The 15,715-nt window shown below is 42.2% G+C and overlaps 1 protein-coding gene across 1 annotated transcript in view; it reads right to left on the reverse strand.

Annotated features, from left to right (window-relative positions):
- The window catches only part of LOC140199671 (inactive dipeptidyl peptidase 10-like), a 928,450-nt gene that overhangs the window by 74,247 nt on the left and 838,488 nt on the right, over positions 1–15,715 (reverse strand). Inside the window, exon 14 of the mRNA XM_072262134.1 lies at positions 8,777–8,868. Coding sequence (XP_072118235.1) covers positions 8,777–8,868 — 92 coding nt within the window. The remainder of the gene's footprint in view (positions 1–8,776; positions 8,869–15,715) is intronic.

Genomic DNA, 15,715 nt, shown 5'->3' on the forward strand with positions numbered 1-15,715 from the left:
TGACTACTTCACTGAGGCAGCAAGAAGTATCGACAGAGCCCATAGAGAGATGTGCTGAGCTGTGCCCACAACTCTCTGCAGTTTCTTGCAATCATGCGGAGAACAGTAGCTGCACTGCGCATCAATAAAAATCGGTGAGAGTCAACAGTGGCTGCCAAAATTCTTTGGCCTCCTGAGGAAGTGGAGGTGTTTGTGAGCGTTCTTATCTGTGTCATCACTAGGACAGGCTATTGGGGAGGTTCATACTTTGGAACTTGAAGCTCGCAACCCTCAAATCTCCAGGTGTATGTTTACTTCCCACCCCCTTCCTGAAATCAATGACTAGCACTTTTGTTTTGTTGACATAAGACCATAAGATAGAGGAGCAGAAGTAGGCCATTCGGCCCATCAAGTCTGCTTCGCCATTCAATCATGGGCTGATTCAATTCTTCCAGTCATACCTACTCCCCTGCTTTCACCCCATACCCTTTGATGCCCTGGCTAATCAAGAACCTATCTACCTCTGCCTTAAATGCACTCAGTGACTTGGCAACAGCCACTTGTGGCAACAAATTCCACAGATTTACCTCCCTCTGACTAAAGTAATTTCTCCATATTGCTGTTCTAAATGGACGCTCTTCAATCCTGAAATTGTGCCCTCTTTTCCTTGACTCCCTTACCATGGGAAATAACTTTGCCATATCTATTCTGATCAGGCCATTTAACATTCAGCATGTTTCTATGAGATCTCCCCTCATTCTCCTGAACTCCAGGGAATACAGCCCAAGAGCTGCCAGACGTTCCTCATATGGTATCCCTTTTATTCCTGGAATCATTCTCGTGAATCTTCTCTGAAACCTCTCCAATTTCAGTATATCCTTTCTAAGGAGCCCGAAACTGCACACAATAGTCCAAGTGTGGTCTAACCAACTCTTATCAACTCATGACACTATGTCAGTAAGCTCTCTATTTCCTTCCTGTTCTCTGACTCATCGTTATTTGAGATATGGGCTCACTACAGTGGTGGTGGCTGGTGGTGCAATGGCATCAGCGCCGGACTCCAGAGCGAAGGCTCCCGAGTTCGAATCCAAGTTGGGCCACACCCCCAAGCACGCTTTTCATCCGTGCCGGGTTGAGCGTCGAGCTAGCAACTCGGCCTCGTTAAAAAAAAAGGGTCGAGTCAGGAACGTTCATACCGTGACCAGGTTAATCCGAAAGGGGACCAATCCTGACACCACGCGCCAGACAAGAATGGCTGACTGTCTGGTGCAACACGCAAAAAAAACCCACTACAGTGGTATCTGTAAACTTCTGCTTTTCTATAGTCCAAAATTATAATGTAATAGTTACAACTATATAGTAATGGTTGTCTGCATTCTTCAGCATTCTTGAGTTTGACATAAAGGGTAAAGGCAACTGGTAATAGACAGCACCTTTTTCTCAGGGTGGAAATGGCTCATACGAGAGGATATAATTTTATGTTGATTGGAGAAAAATGGTTCCTTATGGTTGTCATAGCTAGGAGAAGTAATGGGAATAAGCTCCCACTACTTCTAAAATGCTCCCAAAGGTGAGCATCTCAAATAGCCTCGCTCTACCAATTCCTTAAGCACCTTAAAACCAGTTGTTTCGGGCAGATGGAGCTTGTCAGCCATGGTTGGCAGCTTATCCAGGGGAAGGAAACTCTGATCTCAAATCTCTGTTGCTTTGCTGTTATACCTGCTCATGGGGAAAGCTTCAGGAATAAACCCTTGGGAAAAATCCAAAGCTGGAGTCCCTAAGGCAGTCCTACGTTGAGTTCAACAGTGACTGGCAATTCCTGCTGGGGCTAAACTGTATCAGTCTCTGCCATTCCTTTGGGTTAATGCGTGGAGAGGAGGAGCTTTCCATGTCTGGGTAACAGCTTGCTCTCCATATTGGATTACCCTGGCTTGTGTATCTAAGCAGTAAGAACACAACATCCATGGCCAACACTGACCAATGGAGGCTTCAGCAGGAAATACAGAGGCTTTTTATATATATATATATATATATATACATACAGAGTGTGCTGAGTACATGGAATGTGGGGCTTTGGGTGGTGGAAAAGGCAGATTCATTAGGGACATTTAAGAGACTCTTAGATAGACACATGGATGAACAAAGGAGGGCCACATGTGGTCTAGAGCCATGTGGAGAGCCATTGAGATTGTATCTGCCGTTGACCTACTGTGGCGATAGGCAAATTGCAATGGGTCCAGGTCCTTGCTGAGGAAGGAGTTCAGTCTAGTCATGACCAACCTCTCAAAGCATTTCATCGCTGTTGATGTGAGTGCTACCAGGCAATAGTCATTAAGGCAGCCCACATTAATCTTCTTAGGCACTGGTATAATTGTTGCCTTTTTGTAGCAAGTGGGAACTTCTGCCCATAGCAGTGAGAGGTTGAACATGTCCTTAAATACTCTCATTAGTTGGTTAGCACAGGTTTTCAGAGCCTTACCAGGTACTCCACTAGGACCTTGCGAGGGTTCACTCTCTTTAAAAGAAAGTCTAACATCGGCCTCTGAGACGGAGGTCACAGGGTCATCAGGTGCAGCAGGGATCTTCACAGATGTAGTTATGTTCTCCCTTTCAAAGCGAACATGGAAGGTGTTGAGTTCATCTGGTAGTGAAGCATTGCTACCATTCATGCTATTGGGTTTCACTTCGTAGGAAGTCATGTCTTGCAGACCCTGCCATCTGATGTCGCCTCCAACCTCATTCGAAATTGTCAAACTCCTAATAAGGTATAGCCACTGTATTGCTTTCTTTATAACTGCATCGATATATTGGGACCAGGTTAGATCTTCAGTATTGATCAGCGAGGAGGATATGTTATCACCAATCGGCACAAATTGTGGTCTTCCAATGTTTAAGTAAAGTTTGGATAGGTACATGGACGGTAGGGGTATGGAGGGCGATGGTCGAAAGGAACAGGAAGTTTAAATGGTTGGCAGGGACTAGAATGGGCTGCAGGGCCTCTTTCTATGCTGTACTTTTTTATGGCTCTATGATCCCACGTACTCATCCTAACACTTCACTTGTAACTTTCTGTGTCACACTGTTTTGCATGCTCAGTTTAATACTGAGATGTTGCCTCCACCAACCCCTGATGCAGTGAGATCCGGTTTTCAACCTCCGGCTGAAGACAAAATTCTTCCTTAAATCCGCTCTAACTTACCTACTACCAAACCTATGACTTCTGGTTGTACATACCTTTGCTAAGGGGAAGAATTCTGAATATTCACTCATCGTTTGCCCCTCATTGCTTTGCAAACCTCAGTCAGGTCATTTCTCAGCTCTAATGAAAGCAAGCTCAGCTGATCCAACCTCTTTTGTAGCTGAAGCATTCCATCCCAGGCAATATTCTGGTGAATCTTCTCTGCACCCTTACCCTCTGCTCACATGGTGCCAGCAGAATTATCTGCAGCTTAATGTGAAAAAGACTAAGGAGCTGGTGGTAGACCTGAGGAGAGCTAAGGTACCAGTGACCCCTGTTTCTATCCAGGGGGTCAGGGTGGATTACAAATACCTGGGGATACGAATTGACAATAAACTGGACTGGTCTAAGAACATTGAGCCTGTCTACAAGAAGGGTCAGAGTCATATCTATTTCCTGAGGAGACTGAGGTCCTTTAACATCTGCCGGACGATGCTGAGGATGTTCTAAGAGTCTGTGGTGGCCAGTGCTATCATGTTTGCTGTTGTGTGCTGGGGCAGCAGGCTGAGGGTAGCAGACACCAACAGAATCAACAAACTCATTCGTAAGGCCAGTGATGTTGTGGGGATGGAACTGGACTCTCTCATGGTGGTGTCTGAAAAGAGGATGCTGTCTAAGTTGCATGCCATCTTGGTCAATGTCTCCCATCCACTACATAATGTACTGGGTGGGCACAGGAGTACATTCAGCCAGAGACTCATTCCTCTGAGATGCAGCACAGAGCGTCATAGGAAGTCATTCCTGCCTGTGGCCATCAAACTTTACAACTCCTCCCTTGGAGGGTCAGACACCCTGAGCCAATAGGCTGGTCCTGGACTTATTTCATAATTTACTGGCATAATATATAATTATATATATATATATATATATATATATATATATATATATATAATATTGCATGTATTTGTTGGGAAAAATGTGAACCTCCAGCCTTCTACATAAGCTATTTGAACAGAGAACATAGAAATCTAGTGCATTACAGGCCCTTCGGCCCACAATGTTGTGCTGACCATGTAACCTACTCGAGAAGCTGCCTAGAATTTCCCTACAGCATAGGCCTCTGTTTTTATAAGCTCCATGTACCTATTTGAGAGTCTCTTAAAAGACCCTATTGTATCCATCTCTAACGCCTTTGCAGGCAGTGCATTCCATGCACTCATCACTGTCTGTGTGAAAAATCTAACGTCCGACATCCTCCTTGTACCTACTTCTAAGCACCGTAAAACTATGCACCCTTGCGTTAGCCAGTTCAGCCCTGGGGAAAAGCCTCTGGCTATCCACACGATCAATGCCCCGCATCATCTTATACACCTCTATCAGGTCGCCTCTCATCCTCCGTCGCTCCAAGAGAAAAGGCCAAGTTCACTCAACTTATTTTCATGAGGCGTTGTCTCCAATCCAGGCAACATCCTTGTGAATCTCCTCTGCACTCCCTCCACAGAATCCACATCCTTCCTGTACTGAGGTGACCAGAAGTGAACACAGTACTCCAAGTGGGGTCTAACTAAGGTCTTTGGAGTCAGGTGTTCCAATCAATGAGATGGGAATGGAGGTGTGGCTTGTAGACAAAGCCTGCTCTTCTCAAGAAAGATCTGTTTACGTGCACCATGCCTTGAACAAAACAACTTTCAGGTGAGCTTAGAAGAATTGTAGAGAAGCATGAAGCTGGAAAAGGCTACAAAGGCATTTCTAAAGAACTGAGTGTTCATCAGTCCACAGTAAGAGAAGTGGGCTACAAATGGAGGGAACTTAGTTCTTTTGCTACTGTCCCTAGGAGTGGTCATTCTGCAAAGATCACACCAGGAGCTCAATGTGCAATGCTGAAGGAGCTGAAAGAGAACCCAAGGGTAACAGCAAAAGATCCTCAAAAATCTCTTGAATTTGCTGAGGTCTCTGTTCATGTGTCCACTATAGGCAAAACACTGAACAAGAATAGTGTTCATAGAAGGACACCACAGAGAAAACCGCTGCTCTCCAAAAAAAAACATTGCTCCACACCTCAAGTTTGCAAAAGACTACCCGCATGTTCTACAGCATTTCTGGGACAATGTTCTGTGGACAGATGAGACAGAAGTTGACCTTTTTGGCAGAAATGCACATCACTATGTTTGAAGGACACTACGCATCAACACCAAAACCTCATCCGGACTGTGAGCATGGTGGAAGGAGCATCAGAGTTTATAGTTGCTTTGCTGCCTCAGGGCCTGGACAGCTTGCAATTGTTGAGTGAACAACAAACTCAAAATTGCATCAGGACATTGTATAGGAGAATTTCTGTGTAGCAATCCATCACCTGAAGGTTAATAGAAGCTGGAGAATGCAACAAGACAATGATCTGAAAGACAAAAGTGAATCAACAACAGATTGGTTTAAAAAGGAGAAAATTCATGACTTGGAATGGTTGAGTCAAAATCCTGACGTTAATCCTACAGAAATTTTGTGGTAGACCTGAAGCAGACAAGGAAGCACACCAACACCCTGGAGTTGACGTAATTTTGTAAAGAAGGATTGTTTATATACCTCCAGGACGATGTGCAGGACTGATCAACATTTGATTGAAGTTATTGCTGTACAAGGGGGACACACCAGTTACTGAATCAGATGGCAGAGGGGAAGAAGCTGTTCCTGAATCACTGATTGCGTGCTTTCAGGCTTCTGTGCCTCCTTCCTAATGGAAGGAATGAAAAGGGGGAATGTCCTGGGTTATGGGGCTCCTTGATGTTGGATGCCACCTTTTTGAGGCATTGCTCCTTGAAGATGTCCTGGATACTATGGAGGCTAGTGCCCATGATGGAGCTGACTAAGCTTATAACTCTCTGTGCCTTACTTGTAGCTCTATCTCCTCGCTCTTATATACTACACTCTGGATAATAAAGGCAAGTATCTCATATACTTACTTAACATATGTTGAATAACTTCAGATACTTCTTGACATATATACCAACGTCCCATTATGTTTAAATTCCAGCATTTTCTCCGTTACCATAAATGTTACATAAACTCATATATTGTATTGTCGCAACGAAGCAAATCCTGTAGAGGAATAGCTACAGGAGCCTGAAGACCCACATTCAACAATTCTGTGATGGCTTCTTCTCTCTGCCATCAGATTTCTGAATGATCCATTATTCCATGAACACCACCCTTTACTTCCTTTCTTTTTCCGTTATTTATTTTTGTAATTTACAGTAACTTTATGTCGGCACTGTTTTGCTGCCACAAGACACCAAACTTCACATCATCTGTTGATTGACAATAAGCATAAGCCTTATTCTGAATCTGGATTGATTGTTAGGGAATCCATTTATAGTGACCACAAGCCATTTCCCTGCAGTCTGCACAGGAAGAGAAGTAATCAGATAACTCTATAATCACCCACTCACAGTAGCTTCAGCAACTGCAGTATGGATGTCTTCTATCTGGAGACACCATGTATATAAACTTCATCTTATGGCTTCTTTAAGAGAGTGGCACTGTTGGTCATGAAGGAATTAAAATATGGAAGAAAACATTGAACTTGAATTGGTCAAGGCAGTGGAAATAGACAAACTAATTGTCTTTGTTCTTGCCATGTGCTTGAGGAATGGAGGCTAGCATGTGTGAAGCTGCTCTGTAATCTCCATTTTGTGAATGATTTGACAACCTGACTCTTGCTCTGGGATAATCTCATCAGAGCAGTTGAACTTAGACATAAGGTATTTCTGATATTAATCTGCTAAACCTGAAATCATTCTCAGAGAAGCTGTATATTGCGTACGTTGGCAGGTTTGCAGAAGTAGTCTCATTATCTCCCAGTGTCTGAGTGACCAGGTTTGACTGGTCTGAACCAGACTCGAATAGAGCAAAAGAAGTCACTGAAGGCACAAAGTTGTGTAGCCTGTGGACTACATCTAATGGAAATCTGTCATAGGTCTTCAGATGACCTCGAGCCAACAAGATGGAAGCACAATATTTGAACTGATATAAGGTGTTTAAAAGTAAGGGGCTTCAAACACAAAGGGACAAGAATTCCAAAGACTAAGCATCACAAAGAAAGCCCCATGTTCGAAGCAGGGATCATCTGGCCAACTGGAGATTCTACTTTGGTGTCATAAATTGGAGAAATTGTCTGAGTGAATATTGGTACAGATGGAACAGTAGAATTCATGTTTTAAGTTGTTAGCCCAGGATCAACATATTTACATTGTTGTTTGTGCAGAGACAATAAAAAGTAAGTTTTCATATTAATTTATGTTATTTTCATATTTTCCTGTGTGTCATTCTGGACCATTTGTGGTGGCTAACTTGTATTTGGAGGGAAGGCTGAGCAAACCTTGTGGTTATTCCAGAGACCAGCTGATTGAGCTATGTGAACTGACGCTACTGCCCGGAGTGAGGCCTGAGATCCCGTGGGGGACAACAGCAAGGCTGCAGAGCCAGAGCGAAGGTTGAGGCTTGGAGGAGGAAATATAGACCTTCCGTCATGGGAGGTGTGGGGTTCTTGGGAAATAAGATGGATGAGATTGGTGCACTGATTGAGACCCAAAGGGAATACTGGAAGTGCAGTGTTTTTGTGCTTAACTGGGACCTGGTTACACACACATTTCCTGGACCGTGGTACTACCATACCCAGCTTCTAGACTGTTTGAGTGGACAGAGACATATATTATTATTCTGTACTCTATTATTAGTTAAGTCTGCAGATTGCTAAGTGTGTTTTTAAATGTTGCTGCTGTAATGAAAAACCTTCCCACCTGGGCTTAATAAAGTACTTATTATTATTATTAATTAATAGTTGTGTAGTGAATTTCCTAACCTAGTTCACCAATCAACAGCACCAAAAAGTACACATGGTCTTTTTTGACCTTTGAGCCTATCAATTAGCTGCATGCACAGATTCACCTACATCTTGCATCTGCTACATGATGCCATGCACGTTTTGTTCTTAAGCAATGGAGCTCAACAGACCTGATCTTCATGCAAGCTGTGGTCGAGCTAGGTTATGTCATTACACCAACACTGATGGCATGAATATAGATTTCTCCCTCTGATTAACAAATTTCCACCCTCCCTCCTCTATTCCCTACTCTGATGTTTCACTTCTTCTTACCGGCCTATTACGTCCCCCTCAGTACCCCTCTCTTTCCCTTTCTGTTATTGTCCACTTTCCTCTCCTATCAGATTCTTTCTTCTCCTGCCCTTAACCTTTCCCACCCACCTGGCTTCACCTATCACCTTCCAGCTAGCCTCTTTCCCCTACGCAACCTTTTTGTTCAGGCATCTTCGCCCTTCTTTTCCAGTGCTAATGAAGGGTCTTGGCCCAAAATGTCGACTGTTTATTTCCATAGATGCTGCCTGGACTACTGAGTTCCTCCAGCATTTTGTATATGTTGCTCTGGATTTCCAGCATCTGCAGACTTTCTCATGTTAGTGAAAAAGTCTATTATGTAAGAAATAGTCGTTTGATTTATTACATCTTCCTATTAAAGTGAAAGTATCAGAAACAGCTAGTTATTTTCTCACTGCAATTGTTGTCAATATTCAAGAAGGGTAAATGATTACAGTGCACAAAAGGCTCACATTTTCTGATGAACTTCATCGTATCCAAGGATTTGTGTGACTTCCCAGTTTCCAGATGTCAGGTGTCGCACGCTGCTTAGTTCACTTTTTGGCTGCAATTTTTAAATGGAGAGATTATTAACACAAAGGCCATGATCAGCGAGTAACAGACCCTCAGACACAGTAATGAAGAGAGCTAATTATCTCCAGTCAACATCCTTAACATTGAAAGTTACATACATGAAAATGCATTACTCAAAATAATTGTATGATGATTAATATTCCATCCTTTATTAATGCAAAGGATTGTGCTTCGGTTTCGTTATTCACAATTTACTTTGTGAGTCGTCTTGAAGTTGGAAACATAATTTTTAATTTCTTTTTCAGTCTTATGGTAGATATAAGTTTTAGTCACAGGACAAATAATACTTTCCTCCATGGGTTAGCACAGCGCTTTACAGTACCAATGACCAGGGTTCAATTTCCACTGCTCCCTCTAATGTTCCCCCCGTGACCGCGTGGGTTTCCTCTCGATGTTCTGGTTTTCTCTCACAGTCCAGTGACCGTATGGGTTTCCTCCGGGTGCTCCAGTTTCCTCCCACAGTCCAAAGACGTAGCAGTTGGTAGCGTAATTGTTCTATTGTAAGTTGTCTTGTAGTTATGCTAGGGTTGCTGGGTGGCACAGTTCAGAGGGCTGGAAGGCCTACTCTGTGCCATTGTGCTGTCTGTTGTGGTATTGTCCTGTGTTTCATGTTTGGCACCCAACCACAATCAATTCTGGTATTTTTCACATACTGATTCTGAATCTGTATGTTGTTGTTATATGAACAATAGATGCACATGACTGTAAGGAATTGTTAAAATACACCAGATGAAGTTTCAGACGTTGACCCAGACGGCCTACAGGGACAAGGTCCAGCACCAGGCCACATGGTGTGCCAACAACAACCTGGCCCTTAACACCCAGAAGACCAAGGAGATCATTGTGGACTTCAGGCATGCCAGGAGCCACATTCACGTCCCCATCTACATCAACGGAGCTGTAGTGGAGCGTGTATCAAGCTTTAAATTCCTTGGTGTTCACATTTCCGAGGATCTCACTTGGTCCCTGAACTCCTCCATCCTGGTCAACAAGGCACAACAGCACCTTTATTTCCTGCGGAGCATCGAGAAAGCTCACCTCTGTCCCAGGATACTGACGGACTTTAACCGCTGTACCATTGAGAGCATACTCAACAACTGCATCTCAGTGTGGTATGGCAATTGTCCCGTATCAGACCGCAAAGCACTCCAGCGTGTGGTGAAAACTGCCCAGCGGATTATCAGCACCCAATTGCCCACCATTGAGAACATCTACCATAAACACTGCCTGGGCAGAGCAAAAAGCATTATCAAGGATGCATCTCACCCTAACCATGGACTCTTTACTCTCCTCCCATCCGGTAGGCACTACAGGAGCCTCCACTCCCGCACTAGCAGGCACAGGAAGAGGTTCTTCCCTGAGGCTGTGACCCTGCTGAACCTCACATCACAGAGCTAAGCAGTATTGCACCCATATTGTACTGTCTCAGTACTTTTATATTTGTGTGCTGTAGCACTTACTTTTTATTCACAGTTATTTTGTAAATAACACTATTCTTTGCATTTCTGATCAGATGGTAATTGCATTTCATTGGCTTTGTATCTGTACTCTGTATAAGTTTGCTGATGACACCACAATTGTAGGCTGTATCTTGGGTAATGATGAGTTTGAGTACAGAGAGGAAATTAAGAACCTTGTGGCATGGTGCAAAGACAATAACCTATCCCTCAACGTCAGCAAGACGAGGGAATTAAGAAGGGGTAGCGGACCGCATGATCCCATTTACATCGGTGGTGCGCAAGTGGAACAGGTCAAAAGCTTTAAGTTCCTCGGGGTCAATATCAGAAATGACCTGACTTGGTCCAACCAAGCAGAGTCCACTGCCAAGAAGGCCCACCAGTGCCTTTACTTCCTGAGAAAGCTAAAGAAATTTAGCCTGTCCCCTAAAACCCCTACTGATTTTTATAGATGCACCGTAGAAAGCATTCTTCTAGGGTGAATCACAACCTGGTATGGAAGTTGTCCTGTCCAAGACCGGAAGAAGCTGCAGAAGATCGTGAACACAGCCCAGCACATCACACAAACCAATCTTCCGTCCTTGGACTCAATTTACACCGCATGCTGTCGGAGCAGTGCTGCCAGGATAATCAAGGACACGGCCCACCCAGCTATCACACTTTTCGTCCTTCTTCCCTCCTGGAGAAGGCTCAGGAGCTTGAAGACTCATACAGCCAGATTTGGGAACAACTTCTTTCCAACTGTGATAAGATTGCTGAACGGATTCTGACCCGGATCTGGGCCGTACCCTCCAAATATCCGGACCTGCCTCTCGGTTTTTTGCACTACCTTACTTTCCATTTTCTATTTATGATTTATAATTTAAGTTTTTAATATTTACTATCGATTTGTACTTCAGGGAGCGCGAAGCGCAGAATCAAATATCACTGTGATGATTGTACGTTCTAGTATCAATTGTTTGGTGACAATAAGGTATAAAGTACTCGGCACAATGACAGTAAAGTTGAATCTAATCTAATCTAATATAATACATTGAAGATTTGATTTTATTATTGTAGCACATCAGGAGTTGAATTCTAGCTTTCATCTCAAGGCTGTCTAGTCCTACTACTTTTTTGAGAGTTTGCCTCTGAGATCTTCTGATCCCTCCCCTTCCTCTTCCTGGGGATAGAACATGTTCCAACTCAGTTGAACCTCATTCACAACGTTGAAATCAAGCTTGCGTGCACCACTTGTGCTGGCAGCTCATTCCACACTCTCATAACCCTCTGAGTGGAGTTTCCCCTCATGCTCCCCTTAAACTTTGATATAGAGATTCAAGGCTTATAAAGGCCTGTTACAGTAAATATGGTTGCTAGTAGCATTATTGTGTTGAAACCTGCTTCCAAAGTTCTAAGTTCAAAGTGCATTTATTATCAAAGTATGCATTCAGTTATCAACCTTGAGATTTGTTTCTTGCAGGCAGCCACAAAACAAAGAAACACCATAGAACCCGATTAAAGAAAAAATCCACACAAGACCATTAAATGTGTGAAAAAGAACAGATCACGCTAACAACAAGAAGTGAACAAATAACACACAGAATATTAAACAGCAAATCACCGAGTTCCTGAAATTGAGTCTGCAGCTACAAGGCACTAAGATGAGGGAAGCTAGTCCAAAGGCCACTGCCGCCGAATCAGCGTTGCAGACATCCCACACTGCAAAAACTCATTTCAGGGAGGTAGCACTATTAATATACGGGAGACTCCCGGAACTTCCGGGAGAGGTGGGATGTCTGGCGTTGCAGGCCACAGCTGCAGATTCAGTACCATGCCAAAGTGCCCTGATCAAATCACGCATATAGTAAAGTGATTTTAGTGCTGAGAACATTAAACATTAATTAACTTTGGAAAGCAGTAGGTTTACCATATAGTCGGTCTACAACTCTTAATGGGAATGCATTTCTAGTTAAATGACTCAGAGGAAGACAAGCCTATTTTTACATTAAAAATTGTAGCCACGAACAAGATGATGAACTACACATAGATCCAGCTATAAATCTTTTAAACTTGGTCATGAACTAATGCTGAATATTAATTTCAAAAGCAATAAATTCTGAGGTGATATTGTGCAGGAATCATATTTTATGATTATAAGCTTTGATTTCCCCAATGTTTCAGGCAATAATGGCTAAGTGCTACACTAAACCCCTTGAAATGCTTGGAAAGCTCACACTATTACAGGAGTTCATCCTGCAAAGTTAGGCACAATTCAAAATGAGATTTGAATTAAAATCAAACTTACATTTGAAACAATAGCCTCTTTCAAGGGTAGAATTTTTTTTTAATTAATTAGTATCTTTAAAATGCATCAGTTAATTTTTGCAAATACACAGAGTTTAATCTTTCTCAATTCTTGCAAAATGTCTATCTTGCAGTTCATGACTATGAAGATTATTAGTTTTCGGTGAGTGGGAGAGAGCTTGCCAATGGTCTACTGATCTGTCTCGATGATGAGTCAATATACTGATCTCAACTGATGTATCTATTCAGAATGGATGAAGGGAGTATTGAGATCTTGAAAATACAAAAAAAGCAAAAATAATTTGAGTTAAAAGAGGAAGTGGTTAAATTATTAAACAGTTATGTTTCAGAGGTATTTTACTATGGTAAAAAGAGATCTCTTGAAATTAGAGTGAAGGTAAAAGATGAAGAGGGATAGACAGAGTCATAGAGTGATAGAAACAGGACCTCCATGCCAATCCATTTAGACTGCCTAGTCCCGTCGACCTGCATCGAGACCATATCCTGTCATATCCCTCCCATCCAGGTACCTATTCAAATTTCTTTTAAACGCTGATGCCACTAATTATTTGGCACACTTCCAGGATGCAAGAGATGAGGGAGAAAATTTTCAAGATATTATCTAGAATAGTGAAAGGTTCATTGTGCACTAATGAGGTTCTGTGTGAGCAGAAGCTAACAAAAATAGTGCCAGTGTTTAAAAAAAAGGAATAAATCAAACTCAAGTAACTCATTAGCTTTAGGTTAATTCTGCACGAAATATCTTTAAAAATGCATCAAATACCTGGTTTTCCCAGATTTATTTGTGAGCTGATGGAAAATTAACATTTATTTTTACAGTCACTGTTCACCTCAGTCCCTGAAATAATCTGACTGAAGCTGATGCAGCTCATCTCTATAGAAGCCGAATTCAGTTCAGAGTTATACAGCTTCCTTCACTGGAATTAGCTAGATAGTCCGGAGCCTGCTGATCTTTGCCAGTTTCCTGCATTCCAGGTTCAATTCTTTAGCAAAACTGTCCTTAAACTACACTACGTAACAACAATTTAGCAGTTTTTTAATCCAGTATAATTATGTAAAATGCAAAACATGTTTTACAATTTTGATTTGATTACCATTTGACAAATGCTACAGAAAACTTGACAGAAGTTACCTTAGATTGACACATGGAAGTCATAGAAATGGAGGGCTGTGTGGGAGGGAAGGGTTAGATTGATTCTGGAGTAAGACCATAAGATATAGAAGCAGAATTAGGCCATTTGGCCCATCAAATCCACTCTGTCATTTCATCATGGCTGGCCCATTTCCCTCTCAGCCCCTGTCTTCTGCCTTCTCCCAGTATCTCTTCATGCCCTGACTAATCAAGAGTTTTTTAGCCTCTGCCTTAAATATACCCAATAACATGACCTCCACAGTTGCCTGTGGCAATGAATTCTACATATTCTCCACTCTCTGGCCAAGGAAATTCCTCCTTATATTCTTTCTAAATGGATGTTCCTCTATTCATAGGCTGTGTCCTCTGGTCTTAGGTTCCCCCACCACAGGAAACATCCTCTCCACATCCACTCAATCAAGGCCTTTCAACTTCCAATAGATTTCAATGCAATTCCCCCATCATTCTTCTGAATTCCAGAGAGTACAGGCCCAGGGCAATCAAACACTTCACATATGGTAAGCCTTTTGCTTCCAGAATGATTTTTGTGAACCTTCTCCAGTGAGTAGATTAAGAGGTTGTCACAGTATTGTAGGCCGAAGGGCCTATATTGTGTTGAAATCTTCTGAGTTCCATGTTCTATCATCTAAAAAAACTTAGAGAGATTCAGAAATATTTTAATGAATCGGCTCCTTGAAGTATCCATTACGCTGTCACTTCCTGAAGTGCCCAAATCTATGGTAGAAATTTTAATAACCTCCAAGAGGACTACAACCTTGGCATAGGCTTTGGAGGTTTGCATACCTCAATGACCTGGAGAACTATGCTGGTTGCAGTCAGGGCTTAATGCTTTGGCTCTTGGTAGGGTCACCCGTGCCAAACAGGGTGACCCAGAATGGTCCACCAATCCTCGAGACTTGGGGGTTCAACTCAGGGCTAGCAACCCTGACTGGTCAAACAAAATTGTTATGGAAACAGCAATGAAGAATCCTTCTACATCTGAGTGTGACTGTTTTCCTGAGTCTCTACCTGGGACTTACATGACTGACAGTAATGATAACCAAGAGGAAGCTACTGACACGATGAAGGAAGTCCTGAGCACTGCCAGAGATGGAGAACCTTCATTGCTGCCCTAAATGCCTGCGGGGTAATGGGCAGTAAGTAAGTCAGTAAACTTTAATAAACACAACTAAATTAGATATCTGACAATAGTATTATAAATTGAAATGAGGGTCTGGTAACATCGACTTGGGGCAGTAATAACAAGTAAAAACTTGGAAAAAATCTTGCTATTAATACTGAAGTCAGTCTAGAATTTTGATGTAATTCCGTTCATGAATTATTACATAAGTATTTAACCGGACAAATTCTGATTGCTTTTTCATTCAAAATATCTTGGAGGAGGTCTTTTTCAATAGCAAGTGCTTCAACATTACTATTGCAGTAGGATTCTCGGCAGTCACTTTCTATTTTGCATTGCTTTATGTTATTACACAGACCATTCCGCTGAGAAATTATTTCTTCTTTGTTCGTCTTTAATTTTCTGACCTATGAAGTTTAAATAAAGGAGCTGAACTGTATGGAGAAGTCCCAGTACAGCTATTATTGCTGAATGCACAAGCATTCTCCATGTGAGCAACAGCTGCTGTGTCAGGCTAATAAACAGTTGTCTCTTCATGAAATATAAATTATTGACTATGGAGCCAATTTGTTCCAAAACAGTTTTGTTTTTCCATTATTATCTTGATTTCTATTCAGTTAGATTTGTGCCTTAGAGCAAGATGGTGGTCACAGATTAATAACAAGCTATTTTATGAGGTACAGTTCTCTAAAGGTGAGTGATGGTCATTGAACCACATATTCCTTTCAGAGCTGCTGCCGTCTATTAACTGTGAGAAGTATATAAAGAAGGATATTTCAGG

Source organism: Mobula birostris, chromosome 6, assembly GCF_030028105.1.
Source record: "Mobula birostris isolate sMobBir1 chromosome 6, sMobBir1.hap1, whole genome shotgun sequence".
NCBI lineage: Eukaryota > Metazoa > Chordata > Chondrichthyes > Myliobatiformes > Myliobatidae > Mobula > Mobula birostris.